The sequence below is a fragment of the Astyanax mexicanus genome, chromosome 24 (assembly GCF_023375975.1).
Source record: "Astyanax mexicanus isolate ESR-SI-001 chromosome 24, AstMex3_surface, whole genome shotgun sequence".
Lineage (NCBI taxonomy): Eukaryota > Metazoa > Chordata > Actinopteri > Characiformes > Acestrorhamphidae > Astyanax > Astyanax mexicanus.
The window spans coordinates 7310750-7327423 of NC_064431.1; the positions used below are offsets into that span (position 1 = coordinate 7310750).

Consider the following 16674-nt stretch of genomic DNA (forward strand, 5'->3'; position numbering starts at 1 on the left):
TCTCGGGTGCTTTGTCAATGACAAGTCGCTGGCACTAATTAGAAGAGCCTGCTTGGCACGTGCAAGAACACGCTTAATGAGTCTGACAGTTAGAGGAGACAACAATAGCACTCACATGAGCAGAAACGTCGCACCGAGCTTTAATAGAGAGAAGTTTGACACAAAGGTGTGAAAAGCTCAGAGGGGTGTGAACTGTCAAAACTGCACGTGCGACTACAGCTGCGTGAGAGCAGGGGTTCATGGAATAATCTTTTGAACATTGTGTTGCTCAGTCATGAGTAACTACAGTTATATTACTATTATAATTATTAATAATAAGCTGTACCTACATTTTAAGACTGGATAAGTTGAATGTACTTAATACTTTTATATTTTACTTTATAACTTAATATATTCCAATAACTTTGTAAAAAGTTTCCTTAAAGGAGAACTTTGGTGAAAAATGGACTTTTGGTGTAGTAAAACATGATAAAAAAGTATTTACCTTTGATGAATAGCACACCTCCGTTCTCCCACAGCATTTATTAAAATACATTGTTTACATCCTATAATAGCTTTGAGCGTACCATCACTAAACTAAAAATAACAGACATGTATATACTGTACACAGACTCCTAGACTTCGGCTGCTACGCTATGTGGAGTCTATGTATATACATGTCTATGTTATTTTCAGTTCAAAGATGGCGGCGCACAGATCTGAGGCTAGCATTATAGGATGTAAACAGTGGTTTTTAATAAGCTTCTTGTGCACTTTTGAAGTTATTAATAGTCTGGGCTCTCCGGATTCTAGCAAGGAGGTGTGGAGCTACTTTGAGCTGGATAACGATGTCCTGTGTCACCCAGTCTGAAGACAAACTGTTAAAATATCTGGCTCTCGGAACGCTGTGGGAGAACAGAGGTGTGCTATTCATCAAAGTTAAGTACTTTTTATCATGTTTTACCCAAAGTCAATTTTACACCAGAGTCATATTTTCATATTATTTTTTTTTTTTTATGAATTCTAACATATTCTAATAAAGTTGCACTGAATTGTTTCATAGAATCATATGTACTACACATAGGATAAATTCGATTTTGGCATAATCAACATATCGGTTATAGAATAGACAGGGCCGAGCTTCGCAGCAGCTCCAGTCTCAGAGTGTGCAATAAGGTTTAGCTGTTGGTTTGACAAACATGTTTGTTTGGACATATTTTAGAGTTACTTATAATGTAAGTAACGCCAGAATGCTGCAAGGGCTAAGAGTACAGCTGCATTAAGTTTAATAAATCAAGTAACAATACCAGGACGCTAGCCAGCAAGATAGCCTACTGCAGCTAACAGTCAGTAACTGTGTAAACTAGTACCATTTAGCTGCTTCTTAGTTTGTTTGGATCAAGCTGTGGGGTGGAGATACGCTTCCATCATACAATTAACTTTCAATCAGGGGCATTGAGTGGTCCAGCGAGCTAAGCGCTGCCACTATGACTGGAAGATTGCTGTCTGTGAGCTGATGTATCAGAACAGAGTTGCTGTGCTTTCCTCCGAACGCGATGTGATGCTACTACTGCATCAGCAGCAGTTCAAAAAGAGTGAGTGGCTGACTTCACATGTGTCGGAGGAGGCATGTGCTAGTCTTCACTCTCCTTGTGTTGTGGCATCACCAGTAATGGGGGCATATATAGCTCACATGCAGCTGAATGCGTGGGACAAATGGGAGAAAATAAGAAATAAATCTTAAAAGAAATGAATAATTTTCAATCAAGCAGCTGCACTGGTTTCAGGTGAAAGGAAAAAAAAAGGAAAATATGTGTATGAAAAAAGTTCTTGTATCGGAATGTGTATCATATCAGCATTTGCTTATCGAAATCGGATCCCCACCACTCTGCACAAACCCCTCAGGATCATTTTGATCAAGCACCCTTTAAGCTCAATTACCAGGCTCAATGCTAACTTCATCACTTTCAGTATTAGAACCTGCTGTGCTGCTGAGAATACGCGGGAAGCTCAAAGAGCACAGAAGCGGAGAATAAAGGGGCTTAGTGGGCTTAATGAGGCTGATTTGGCCCGCACTTGTAAAGCCTGACACTTTGTATTAGCAACAGGCTTAAACGGTTAGGCTAACAACATGGAAATCCATGGAGTCTTTCTTAAAAATCCACTGAAGACAGCAATGAAAAGCTGTAGGTCTTTTTTACAGAGCTTCAGTCATTCCCTCTCTCTCTATTTCTGCTCCACTGACTCGTAGTAAGACATCGCAGGCTATTTTCAGCCCCTGAGATTACTGACAGTGCACTTCTTTAACATTGCATTGAGCTGCACATTCTCTCAATCGAAGGGGAATTCAAAAGAGCCAAGAGTGTAATGCGGAATGAGCCAGAGAGTGTAATGCGGTCTTACCACAGAGTGTGTGTAAGCTGGGTTAATAGCTTCATTAATGCAAGTTTAAAGGGCATATCAAGGCCATATTTATAACGATTACTAATAAATACTGCTGAGTAAATATTAGAACATCTTATGGAAAAAGCTTTTTAAAAAATCACAAGACAAATAATAAATCATAAGACTGATATCTACTTTATATTCAGCTTTTCCAACTGAAGTATTAAATTATAAAGCTTGGTATTATAATTATTTGTGTCTCAGCCAATAGAAGAGATAAGAGTCAACAATATTTTGCACAATTTAAGATGTTTTAAAACATCTTAAATCATACTGAAAGGTTAAAAATGTCCAAAGCACTCAATATATCAAAGTTCTAAAAAAAAAACCTGATGGATCAAATATGTGCTGCCCAATGTTTGATGAGACATTATTTTGGTTTCTATCCAAACCTTTTCCAATTTTAAGTAAATTTACAAAAATCTCAAAGTAATAATTCCATCAACCAATGAGTCCTCTTCTCATGCACTCATGCAGTATTGGTACAACAGATTTTCTCTGGTTATGCTGGTGACTGCAGATTTATCCTTATTTATAAACACAAATAAAAGGAATCCAAGGTTAATCGGCTATATTTATTCTGTTATGTGATTCATATGCAATCAGGTTCAGTAAGGAAGTTGAATTCAGTAAACCTGGAACATCTGGAACAGCATTTGACCAAACTGAACTGACAACCTCCTACAAACTGATCTGTGTAAAGAATAGGGAGATGCAGCTCACTAAACTGCAGCATGAAACAAACTAAATGTGAACAATTTAAAAACATATAAACCTTGATACAGACTCGAGACTAGACATTCATTTTTTATCAAGGAAATTTACACATTTCTAAGCAGGGTCAACATCTTCCCTATTTATTTGTTTTATTTTTGGGGGTATTTATCTTTATCTATTTTGTATATTCTATTTTTATAGTATTCTTTATTTTATCTATATATCTATCTTGACACCCAAGAACTGTTATTAAAATAGATATATAGATAAAATAAAGAATACAATAAAAATAGAATATACAAAATAGATAAAGATAAATACCTGGATCGTGAGATCACAATTTCGTTCCACCTCATGTACCACATGTGATGCCAATGAAAATAATACCTCCTTGAATCCTTGAATTATATATAAACTAGAAACTCAAGATGAATTAAGTGCTAAAGTACCGATACTGTATAATTCATCCCAAAGATACTAGATTTACCAACACACACACTGTTCCACTGCACTGGGCATCATGTCCAATTCTATTGCCCATGTTTTTGTTTACAATACACTTTATTTACTACTACAACTAGGCTGTGGCATACTATTGAAAGTGTTGGATCGCTGGGTACTAGCAATGCTTCCAAAATTCCCCCAAAGATCCTGTACTTTGCTGTAAATGGATTCATAAAATATGTAAAGATCAGTATTTCAATTTAAGATGCATGTTACTGTGCTAGTTAGCTAGCTAAGGCTAGCCATATTAATAATACCAAGGCAGCCACTCTAGCCAGATGAACATTAGCAAGAGAGACAGCAAGCTAGCTAAACCCAGTTCTCCAGCTATGATTTAGTTAACCCTGAACTGGTTATTTTCTCAGTTTGTCAAAATGAGTGAGGGTAACATTACTCAAGCCATAGCACTTTTTTGGGGTAGGCTAGCTAGCTAGTTAATATCCTACCATGGGGAGTCTGGTCTTACAAGAGTACTAATAATGCTTGGCTGGACTGTATTTGGCATTTAACGGTGATGTTAACATTCATTTTATGTTTGATTTGGTGTTACAGATTAATGTGGACACAAAAGTAAGTTCAGAACACTTTAAAAAAAAGAGTGTTTCTTTAAGACACTGGTTGAAAGTTAAAGAAGGAGTGAAACCTGTAAGGAGGACTGCAGTTAGATGAACAAGGTATTTTTCTACAGTCATTAAGCTATTATGCAAGTTTTTAATACAGCAAACAAAGGCAATTACCAAGCTACCTTCCACATCGTGCACATAACCCTTAATCCATTTGCTGTAGCCTTTTAGTAAAACAGGCCGGGGAATCTGCTTTCACCGTTAATTCAGAGAGTTTAGTGAGGTTAGTTGTTCACACAGGTGCTGCCATTTAAACTGCTGGATATTCAGGCAGCTCCCTTGTTGCTGTATAGAATTTTCTGGTTTAGGAGTGTACCCGCCAGCCTTGCTTTCATTTTAACATGGGCGCGGAGTGAATAAGGTGCATTTAATACCCATATCAGCATGGGTGCACCTATTTTTTTTAGTATATAGAGAGGATGTCTGTAGACATAGTGAATATACTTTTCCTGTGGTGTTACACAACTGAAGTCATATTTCCTTAATATATAGCTATATATATATATATATATATATATATATATATATATATATATATATATATATATATATATATATATATATATATTTATATATATATTCGCCCACTCAAAGTGTGTTTAATGCCTTGAAGTGTCTAATGCTGTATATATATATATATATATATATATATATATATATATATATATATATATATATATATATATACAGCATTAGACACTTCAAGGCATTAAACACACTTCAAGGCATTAAACACACTTTGAGTGGGCGAATGTGTTTCCCTGGCATGATTGACACCACAGATGTCAATCATTTGTATGCAACAAGTCAGAGTGTATTGTCTGAAAATAAACCAGTTCCAAAGACATAAAAAGAGATGTGGGCTATGTGAATATTAATGAGAACACTGGCAGTCCTTCAGAGCCTTGGAGACAGTTTTAATAAAGAACACATTTCTAATGAAGAAGCTTTATTGTCTATGCTTTGGGACGTTTTGTTTTACAACCAAAAAAGGTCACACACTCTAATATTACGGCACACATTTGCTGTGGTGTTGTTTCCACAAGCCTCTGCAATGTCTAAAGATTTATTTCTCTCCAGAGTTGGATTAATTTCCCCACCCCCCAAGATCTTGTACTGATGATAGGATTTAGAGCACTGCACAAAGTCTTCTCCAGCACATCCCAAAGATTCTCAATAGGGTTAAGGTCTGGACTCTGTGGTGAACAATCCATGTGTGAAAATAATGATCTCATGCTCCCTGAACCCTGCACTATTTTACAATCTGAGCCAGATGAATCCTGCCATTGTTATCTTGGAATATGGCCGTGCCATCAGGGAAGAAAAAATCAATTGATGGAATAACCTGGTCTATATTCAGTATTTTCAGGTGGTCAGCTGACCTCATTCTTTCAGCACATACTGTTGCTGAACCTAAACCTGCAGACCAACTGCAGCAAACCAACATCATAGCACCACCCCCACAGGCTTGTACAGTAGGCACTAGGTATGATGGGTGCCTCACTTCAGCTGCCTCTCTTTTTACCCTGATGCTCCATTACTCGTGAACAGGGTAAAACTGGAGAGTCCATCTTAATGCTTTCCAGCAAATATAAGCTGTTTTTGCCGGTTAGCCTCATTGATGATTGCTTTTCTTAAGGCTACACAGCTGTTTAATCCCAATCCTTTGGGCTCCTTTTGCAATGTGTGTGTGGAAATGCTTTTAGTTTCGCTATTAGACATATCTCTGAATTCTTATGGTGTTTTTCTACCATCTGCTTTCACCAAATGTTTAAGAGAAGTTTGGTGATCATTTAAGATTTTTTCTGACCACATTGCTTTCGGGAAGATGATGTTTCCCCACTGTCCTTCCACTTTTAAATAATGTATTGGACAATTCTTTACCAGATCTAAGTAGTTTCAGCAATCTGTTTAAATGTTTTCTCTTCTTAATGCATGCCAATAATTTGACCCTTCTGAAACAGATCAACATCCACGACCACAGGAGTCTTTCCACATGGTTGTTAAACCAATGAGATGCTACTGCCTGCATCAGTTAAGCTTAAATAACTTGTTGCCATCTGAAGCATAATCACCCATGCAGCAATTATCCAATGGGAAGCTCTTAAATATTTGCTTAATTAGGTACAGGTTTGGCCAGGAAGAGTATTTCTTTTGTTACAGTGGACTGAATAGAAGAATGGTGTAAGTAATATATGATAGTGTGGCTCCCCCTAGTGCTTGTAAGTTGAAAGTATGCATAACACTGTTTAATGCCTCATCTTTACGAAAATGTTTCCTAAGAATTAAGAATTAAGGTATACTTACAAGAATATTAAGATAATACTAAGAAGTTCATAAGAATGTTTTTAAAAACAATTAAGACTTTTCCAAACATTGTCTAAAGACATACCTATTTTTTTTTATTTAGATCATTTGTAAGAAAAAAAAGCAAAGTGGAGAAACAACTAAATCAAACTAAGAGTTCAAACATTGCCAGAAAAATTTTCTGAAGTAAATAGTATAAAAGTGAAAAGTGTAAATATTCTTAAGGCTTTAAGAAATGACAGTCATTTATAATAATTAACATTCTTTTGAGAATGAAGTTAACAAAAAAGCTCATCCAAGTAGTAAATTCTTGTAAGATACATTTGTTAATCTGGCCCCTTGTCAATTCTATGAATCAGTACATGTAGGACATTAAAATTATATGCATTGTAGATTAGTACTAAAATCATTTAAACAATGAACAGAAACATATGGAATTATTTAGTATACAAAAAAGTGTTCAACCGGAATATGTTTTATATTTTAGATTCTTCAAAGTAGACACCTCTTGCTTAGATGGCAGCTTTGCACATCTTGCCTCTATAGGGTAGAGTCACCTGGAATGGCTTTCAGTTAACAGCTGTGCTGAACTTATTAAGAGTAATTACTTGAATTTCTAGTCTCTTAATGTGTTTAAGAGGTAGAGTTACAGGTATACAGTGAATAGCTCTATTTGATTAATGTTTCACTCCATATTATGGCAAGAACTACTCAACAAAAAAATAAATACTTTAATCTTTGAAAGTATCCTCAAGTACAGTCGCAAAGACCATCAAAAAAGTTATGGTGAAATGGGCACACATCAAGGCTGCCCAGGAAAGGAAGAGCAAGAGTTACCTCAGTTGCACAGGATTGCATACAAGTTAATTAGAGTTAACAGAAACTGCAAGCTAACAGCACCCCATTTAAAAGACACCTAAATGCTTCACAGAGTGTTTTGGTTTGTTGAACACTTAAATTTACTATATGATTCCTTATGTTCCTTCATAGTTTGGATGACTTACTTTTCTATATAAATTACAATGCAGGAAAACAAGCAAACAAATAAATAAATAAAAACACTGACTGAGAATGGGTGTCCAAATTTTGACTTAATACATTACCCAATGAAGTGCTCAGTAATTGTAAATGAGGATAGTGCAGGTATAAAGATGTTTTCAGCTGTTTCTACCTGTTAGGTATGTTAGCATTAGTTTGGACATCACACGTGTCTCAGATAATCACATTTAATTTGGAGTCAGCGAAAAACAATGTAATATTTCTGAGTTCAAAACTATCTAATCTGCAGATGAAGCTGTTTTGCTGAATCCCAATGAATAACACAGAGTGTCATTGGCCCTGCTCCAGTCGAGAGCACGTGTGAATTTTCTCACATGCGCTAAAAGCACAGATACATCTTGAACCACAGCGCTGACAGCTGTCACACCTACACACGCTCTCCAGCAATGACATTATTAAGTGCGAGGGACAAAACAGAAAAACAATGAACCTGATGACACAGAGCTGAGTGGAACAGCGTGCAGGAATAGAACAGATCATTTACTTACACTCACTGGCCCTTTTAACAGAAACGCTAACCAATATGTAGTGCTGGGCGGTAGTGCTGGGCAGTATACCTGTTCATTCGGTTCATACAGTATCACGGAGGGGAAATTAAAACTAGTATGCATTGTTCACATACTGCCATACAGTCATACCCTAGAGGCACAGCAGAGTGCTGTATAGAACAGCACCGCCAAAGAAGCATACTGGCACAGTTCCCAAACTAACACTAGCCAGTTAGCAATACAAGCTAACACACTGAAGTAATGGTAGCTCAGCTCAAAGAAGCCAAACGCTTGACTCGTTCTGTCCTGCCTGGAAAGAAATGAGAACAACACATTATCTGAGGAGCTCCTGCTGCTGTTCCTCACTGTATGTAAAAGAGAGGAATGGAATTGTGCAATCGATCCACAGCTCGAAAAAAGTTCCTCTTTTCCACCAGACGAGCCCAGAATCGGTCCTGGGTGCGGAATCATTTATTCAGCACACGTGATAAAACTCCATGAAACTCTGGATACAATGTGAAAAAACTTCAAAAGCAGTAACTATAGCCCTTTTAAATATATTAATACTGTAGCTTGATAAAAATGTCCTGTATTTTTTTTAAATCACAATATATATATATATATATATATATATATATATATATATAAGAAAATGTATTGCATCACTTTTTTCCAATATTGTGCACTACTATATTAGAGATTTAAATTTCTTGCTTGGCAGTAACGACATGAGACTCGAAATGCACTAAAACGACCATTGGTCAGACAGGCTCTAAAGGTCACTTACTCTCTTAACAGAAATGTTAACCAATATGTAGTGCTGGGCAGTAGTGCTGGGCAGTATACCGGTTCATACGGTATCCCGGAGGGGAAATTAAAACTGGTATGCATTGTTCACATACTGCCATACAGCCATACCGCTAGAGGTGCCGCGGAGTGCTGTATAGAACAGCTCCGCCAAAGAAGCATAGTGGCACAGTTCGCAAACGAACACTAGCCAGCTAGCATAACAAGCTAACACACTGAAGTAATAGTAGCTCAGCTCTATGGAGCCAAACGCTTGACTCGCTCTGTCCTGCCTGGAGAGAAATGAGAACAGCACTTTATCTGAGGAGCTCCTGCTGCTGTTCCTCACTGTATGTAAAAGAGATGAACGGAATTGTGCAATCGATCCACAGCTCGGAAAAAGTTCCTCTATTCCCCCAGACGAGCCCAGAATCAGTCCTGGGTGTGGAATCATTTATTCAGCACACGTGATAAAACTCCATGAAACTCTGGATACATGCCAATATTGTGCACCCCTATATTAGAGATTTCAATTTCTTGCTTGGCAGTGACGACATGAGACTCGAAATGCACTGAAACGACCATTGGTCAGACAGGCTCAAAAGGTCACTTACTTGGCCAATTTCATCTCTATCTGCTGGCGGATCTCCTGCCGCTCCTGGTCGCTGCGGACTGGAAAGATGTTCCTGTCCTCCAGCTCCTGCTTACTGGGTCTGTTGCGCAGCTTCACAGCCAGAAGCTCCTTCCTTATCCGCCGTGGCAGTGTCCCTGCAAAACACACAAACACACACACACAAACACATACACACACTTTAACTGATGGTGTCAAATAACTGCCCACCCGACGAAACCCAATAACCCACAATAGAACAATGTCTATATTTCCATCTTGCAGATTAACACAGTGACAGTTAATGGAAACATCTCCTATTGATCCAGTGCAACCCCATAATCTCCTCTGACCACAACTTAATACATGGAAGCCTATTTGTTTCCTCTGATTAAAATGCTATGGTTTTATGTAACAAAAAACACCGTAGAGCAGGTAAATCTCGCCAAATCACCACTTTAAAGCTCTTTTTTCCGCCTTACACAAGATGCTGTTACTAATAAAGTTAAATGAGATATGCTCTAATTGGCTGCCTTTTATTTTACCTCATTCAAAATGAACCCCTTATAAGTCTGATGTGAATAGATGTGGATAAACTGTTGTAGGGTAAATAGAAGGATATATGTAGATGTGTTGGTTTTGCTGAAATTTAAAACAGTAATACTAATAAAACACTAATAAACACAAATTTCTATTACTAATTAGATTGAGTATGTAGTATGCAGTATAGATTTAGTTTCAAAGACTGAGTATACTCAAATACCCAAGATATACAGTACCAGACAAAGGAATTATTTATTAAACTTCTGTGAAGCATTTAGGTGCTCTTATCTGGGGAGCTGTAAACTTGTGGTTTCTGAGGCTGGTAACTCTAATGAACTTATCCTGAGCAACAAAGGTAACTCTTGCGCTTCCTTTAATGGGTCCTGATGAGAGCCGGTTTCGTCATAACGTTTTTGATGGTCTTTGCAACTGCACTTGAGAATACTTTCAAAGTTCTTAAAGTTTTTTTTTTTTTCCAGATTCACTGACCTTCATTTCTTAGACATAATTTTTTTATATAGTTGAGTTTTTCTTGCCATAATAAATATTAGAACATTACTCAAATAGAGCTGTTCACTGTTTACCAACTCTACCTCTTCGCAACTTTACAACTGATGCTCTCAAACACATAAAGGGACAAGACTATACCTTAAGAAGCTGACTGAGAAAATCCAGCCAAGATGTGCAAAACTAAGCAAAAAAAGGGGCATCTAAGCAAGAGATGCTACTTTGAAGAATCTAAAATATGAAACTTATTCTGGTTTGTTTAACACTTTTCTTTTACTAAATAATTAACTATTTAAATGAACTTCTTTGATGCCAACTTTGACCACTCTTAGCTGATTCCTTCAGTTAGCTTCATGATGTAGAACCAGTTCTCCAACTGTTTTAAAGGAGTTCTAGAGGTGCAGAGCACTTGTTAACTGCTTTTCCTTCAGTCTGGGTATTTATTTATGTCAGGTATTTGTGAAGGCCTAACACTGTTTGTGTAGTACCTAACTGCATGCGTGGGCCGTCATAGTTATCTAGTTTTTAATATTAATCAACAGTTTAGCAAATAAAATAAAAATAACAAACAAATATTAATGAGGATGTATGTTCAAATGTTTGACTGGTTTTGACTGGTACTGAACCTTATAGTAGAAGTGTGCAGCATTTGATTGGGGTGCAGCCGATGATTTACAAAAAAGACAGTTACATGCATTTACAGTTACCTGACTACAGCTGCTAAGCCAAGCGCATTCACACTGAATTTATAAGGAATAATTCTGTCCGGATAAATTTTGGGGCTGTCCTAATGACATAAACCAGCCAAAAAAAGCTTACTATAAAAGAAAAACGGAGGCATCTTTTGCGCATCCTTATTTATACGTAAACTAAGAACTAAAATACTGAATAAATGCACTCTATGACATATTTATACATAGTGCCCTTATGTCTGCTAGCAGACTGTGGGAAACAGCACCAGATTTAGCTGATAAATCTAGCTTTAGGGCACTTTAGCATAAAGCATATGACCACCTCCTTGTTTCTACTGCTACTGTATCTGTTTATCTGCTTTATTATCCTCCTTTCACTCTGTTCTTCAATTATCAGGGTCCCACAAGAGAGAAAACCATCACAGAGCAGCTATTATTTGGGTGATGTCCTATTCTTAGCACTGCAGTGACATTGATTAGCATGGTGTTGGTGTGTTAGTGTGTTTTTTTACCCCTGAAAGTCAGGACCACGCTAAGGTTTGAGCCTTTGTTACACTGAATTCTGTGCATTTTGTCTAGTTAGTTTTGGTTTCACACCGCAGTTTAGTGAGCAGACTGAAAACTTTACTACATCAGGTCATCATCAGCTACATGTGCGGAGTTTCTCTATACTTCATATTAATTGGATTGTAGAATGTTAGTTATGAGTTTGGCGAGTTGGTTTGACAGGTGATGTGATTAATTCTAGCTGATTCTGGCAGATATTTGATTTGTTCAAAGACTTCCTCAATTTCCTGTTGTTGGTCTAAAAGTCTGAACAATCTAGAAGTGTTTCACACTGCAGACAAACTGGACCACGTTTCAGTAGATATGGAGCGAAAACATCTCTTTTGGTGAAACCAAACCCTGGTCCTTGGTTTCTTTTCACACCTGTTACTTTGGTTTGGACCCAAATTGTGTCCAAACAAGGTAGATGTGAAAGTCACTTTAGCATGTGTTGTGCTAATGTACTATAACTGGATCAGACACATCAGTGCTGCTGGAGTTATGAACACTGTATCCACCCCATAGCTACTCTTTTGTGGTCCTTTGGAGTAGGGGTGGGCAATATAATATCGTATACAATATATGGTGACACAGAAATATCATGATATTAAAAATCCATATCGTGATAATAGGGCTGTTCTGTCTTAAAAGTAGTCCATTATTTACTGTGAAGCTTTAGGTGTATTTATTGTATAATTGTTTTAGTTTGCAGTTTATATGCATGCACTAAATATTCTGCAATATTATTTGCTGCATTATATTATTTTATGCAATATTATTTATTTTGCCTGAAATGAATGAATTATTTTAGTTTTCCCATATCGCAAAGTATATCGTTATCGCAAAAATACCCTGAAATATTGTGATATTATTTTAGAGCCATATCGCCAACCCCTACTTTGGAGTCCTGACCTGTGAAGAACGGGGTGAAAGGAGGATTACAGTCTGTAATTACAGAACTACAAAATATCCTACTACATATGCTCAGTGAGTGTATAGTGTCATTAGTTAACACAAATTTTGAAAACGTGCCTTTTTATTCACATTTCGTGACAGTGTTTACTGTTTGCTGAAAACATGATGTAACGATCTGCAGTGTATCATACCGGAAATCACAGATTCGTTCCAGCTGTCCTGGTCACTGTAATACTCGTCCAGCCGCATGTTCTCCTTGTTCTCCTCCACTTCTCCACCCTGCTGCTCTCCCTCTGTGCTGGAGGTGCGTGAAAGACGTCCATCAGAGCGCCTTTTCGGGGAGCTGCGGACTTCTTTACCATGGAAACTGAGTGTGAGTTAACAAAGAAACAATATATCACTAAAATTTTACCTGTGAGACATACAGCACCAGTCAAATGTTTGTGTTTTTTCTACATTGTAGATTAATAATAAAGACATTTAAACAATTAAGGGACACACAAAGAATTACATAGTACACAAACAAACAAAAAAGGATTTGTCCTTCACAATCCCCTGACCTAAACTTGATCAACTGAGATGAGTGACTTGGGATGAGCTGGAGAACATGTGAAATTGTTTTGAAAACAAAAACTGTAAAACAAATCAGAATGTGTTATAGTTTAGATTCTTCTAAATAGCACATTTATCTTTGAGGACAGATCTGCACACTCTTGGTATTTTAATCTCAGTGTCTTCATGAGGGAGAGTCATCTGGAATAGTTTTCTCAGCATCTTCATGAAGGTGCTGAACAATAGTTGCTGCTTTTCCTTTGTGCTGTAAAGCTCCAGCTCATCCCAAATGACCTCAAATCACCATCTCAGTTCATCAGGTTTAGATCAGGAGATTGTGGAGGACAAACAATTGTTTTTTATTGTTTACTACACAATTCCATATGTGTCCCTTAACTGTTTTCATGTATTTAATATTAATATACAATGTAAAAAATAAATTCAATAAAGAAATAAATAATATTGAATAAGATGATGTGTCCAAACTTATGACTTGTACTGGAAATAAAGATTACTTACTTAAGAAGCTTATTTACTTACCCAAATACCATGTATCAACAATTACCAAGCACTATACTGTGCAATACTACATTGTACTGTTATACAGAACTGTTATACATTAATTTCTCACCTGTCTTGACGGTGTTTGGTAGCCAGTGCTCGGTGCAGCTCCTCTATGATGCAGCTGGGGGGCAGTGCCGGGTGCATATTGCCCAGGTGTGGGGAACCTGTGGGGGTGGATATACGGCCCCTCAGTGCGTCTTTGGGAAGGGTGAAGTTCCGGGGAAGAGTGGCTGGAGCAGGGCGCATATGATTGGGGTGAGAACCTGCAAAGACAAAGAAAGAATACAGCATAACTGAAACGTAGCTATAGAGGAAAGCCTTAAAAGTAGAAAACTAGATTAAAAAAAAAACATAACTCTATTCTATATTAAAACTCCATAACAGAAAACTCTTAACAGTCCTGGTTTTACTTATTTACTTCCTTACAACTGACACACACCCAGTCCAAAAGTGAAAGCCATTTAAGGCCTACTCAAAGCTGCAGAGAATGGGAATTTAGAATCAGTAAACACTTTTAAAGTAGTCCTATCTGACCAGTGAAAGAACAAATCTGGAAAGAGTTGTTAAAAGATATCTATGCTAGAATAAAAGCCCATACCGGCAACCCAGAGAAAGAATCACACAAAAAGGGCTGCTTTGAATATCTGTGTAAAGCTAAAAGCTAACCCTAGCTGACCAGAGCTGGTTTATGGAGATCCTACCAATCTCCCCATTTTATGAGAAAATTACGTTAAACCACTGGAGGGAGAACACAAGTGTGTCTAATATGAATTGAGGTTTGTTAATAAAGCTAAATGACTAAAGACACAAATTAAAAATGGTAACTATCCACTATCTAAAACTTTCCTTTTATTAAGTATAATAAAGAATTTTACTAAAAAAAGCTAAGAAAACCTGTAACCCTATATACCACTAGACAAATTACACAATCTTCAAAATCTAAGTTCTGCATGCCACCACACAGGATTTTAAATGAAACAGATGAAATTGAGATGAAATTGAAGTCTAGACTTTCAGGTTTAATTCAAGTAGTTGAACAAAAATAGCCTATGAAGCATGTATGAATTGCAACCATTATTCTACAAAGCCTCCTCATTTCTGGGGCTCAAAAGATGGATTTACAAGGGAATAGCTCATCGTTTTTGAGATTATTTTCCAATTCCTTTCGAGTTATTTTTAATAAAATTTTTAAATAACCTAAACCATATTTAGACTATATGTGTGGATGATGTGTCTGTGTTCTCAGATCACTCAATCAATAATATCGCTGCTGCTGCAGCTCAGCCAATCAGCCCTCCCTTCTGCCCCGCCTCTAAACCCATACATCACCCAGTGCCCCTCCCAAACTACCCCTCACAATTTTTTTCTTTTTAAAACATGAGCTTAAGGTGCAGTCAACAAAAATCAGAGGGTTTAGGACCCCTTTAAGTAAGGTAATGGAGTATTTGTACTTTGCTATTAGACCCCTCAGATTGGCTGCATGTGGGTAAATCTGTTTCTAAAAGCTAAAACTGTTCAAGCGTAATCAGTAAGTTGGTACGGACTGTCCAGGCTGCCCAGTCTGGGCAGGAGTTTGGCTGGCAGCTTTGGGGGTGGGGTGCGGGCTTCTCTGCGCGGCGGCTCTGCCTTTGGTTCCTCTGGACTTTCGACAGCTTCAGTGGGAGGAGTGCTGCTGTCCTTGCTGGAGGCCTCAGAGAAAGAAACCTCTTGATCCTGTTCTTCTTCACTTCGGCTCGGCTCCCCTGCGGGTTCGGGTTCGTCTGGGACGTCTTTCACTGTAAACATCAAGCGAAGCAGCCTCACGTTGGAACAGAGGACACAAAATCAAACTTGTATCGTTCCTCTCTAATGAAAAACAAGTATCTCCTTTAGATTACCACATCATTTGAACACACAAACTGCCCTCTAAACTATGTCAAAATTTTGTGCTGTACGAAACAATAAAAAATAAAATATACAAAATTATATTATTTTATTTAAAGTTAGAAAGGTTTTTATCTTTCTTTTGTAAAGTTGGTATTTTGGAGATAAAGTGGTCCTTGAAAGTTTGTGAACCCTTCAGAATTTTCTATATTTTTGCATACATAAATCATAATCAGATTTCTAGTTCTATCAAGTTCAAAAAGTTATCAAATTAAAAAAAAAGATAAAAAAGAACTAAATATTATATTTGGTCAAATAATTGGAAAATTATTCAATATGACATTCTGAGGACCTCAGAAAAAAAGTTTTTGGTTATCATCGGGCTGGAAAAGGTTACAAAACCATTTCTACAATGGAATTCAACAATCAATCAACAATCAACAGTAGGCGTGGGCGATATGGCTCTAAAATAATATCACGATATTTCAGGGTATTTTTGCGATAACGATATACTTGGCGATATAGGAAAACAGAAAAATAGTTAATTAATTTCAGGAATATAGTAGAAGAGTATAACAGCATAATCATAATGTGGCAAAATAAATAATATAGCATAAAATAATATAATGCAGCAAAACATATTGCAGAATATTTAGTGCATGCATATAAACTGCAAACTAAAACAATTATACAATAAATACACTTAAAGCTTCACAATAAATAATAGACTATTTTTAAGACAACATCACTATTATAACGATATGGATTTTTAATATCACGATAATTCTGTGTTACGATATATTGTATACGATATAATATTGCCCAACCCTAATCAACAGTCAAACAGAAACAGTGTACAAATGCAGGAAATGTAAGACCATGGTTACCCTCCCCAGGAGTGTACAACCAACAATGATCACCCCAAAATCAAGGCGTGTAATAGACAGCAATGTCTCAAAGGACCTCAAAGTAAC

At 37.1% G+C, this 16674-nt stretch overlaps 1 protein-coding gene across 2 annotated transcripts in view; it reads right to left on the reverse strand.

The window, feature by feature from the left end:
* phactr3b (phosphatase and actin regulator 3b) overlaps nt 1–16674 on the reverse strand; it is a 115330-nt gene that overhangs the window by 38240 nt on the left and 60416 nt on the right. For both annotated transcript variants that reach the window (XM_007251380.4, XM_049471732.1), the window contains exons 5-8: nt 15382–15612; nt 13905–14100; nt 12913–13088; nt 9523–9676 (exon numbers count right to left, since the gene is read on the reverse strand). In XM_007251380.4, coding sequence (XP_007251442.3) covers nt 9523–9676; nt 12913–13088; nt 13905–14100; nt 15382–15612 — 757 coding nt within the window. The remainder of the gene's footprint in view (nt 1–9522; nt 9677–12912; nt 13089–13904; nt 14101–15381; nt 15613–16674) is intronic.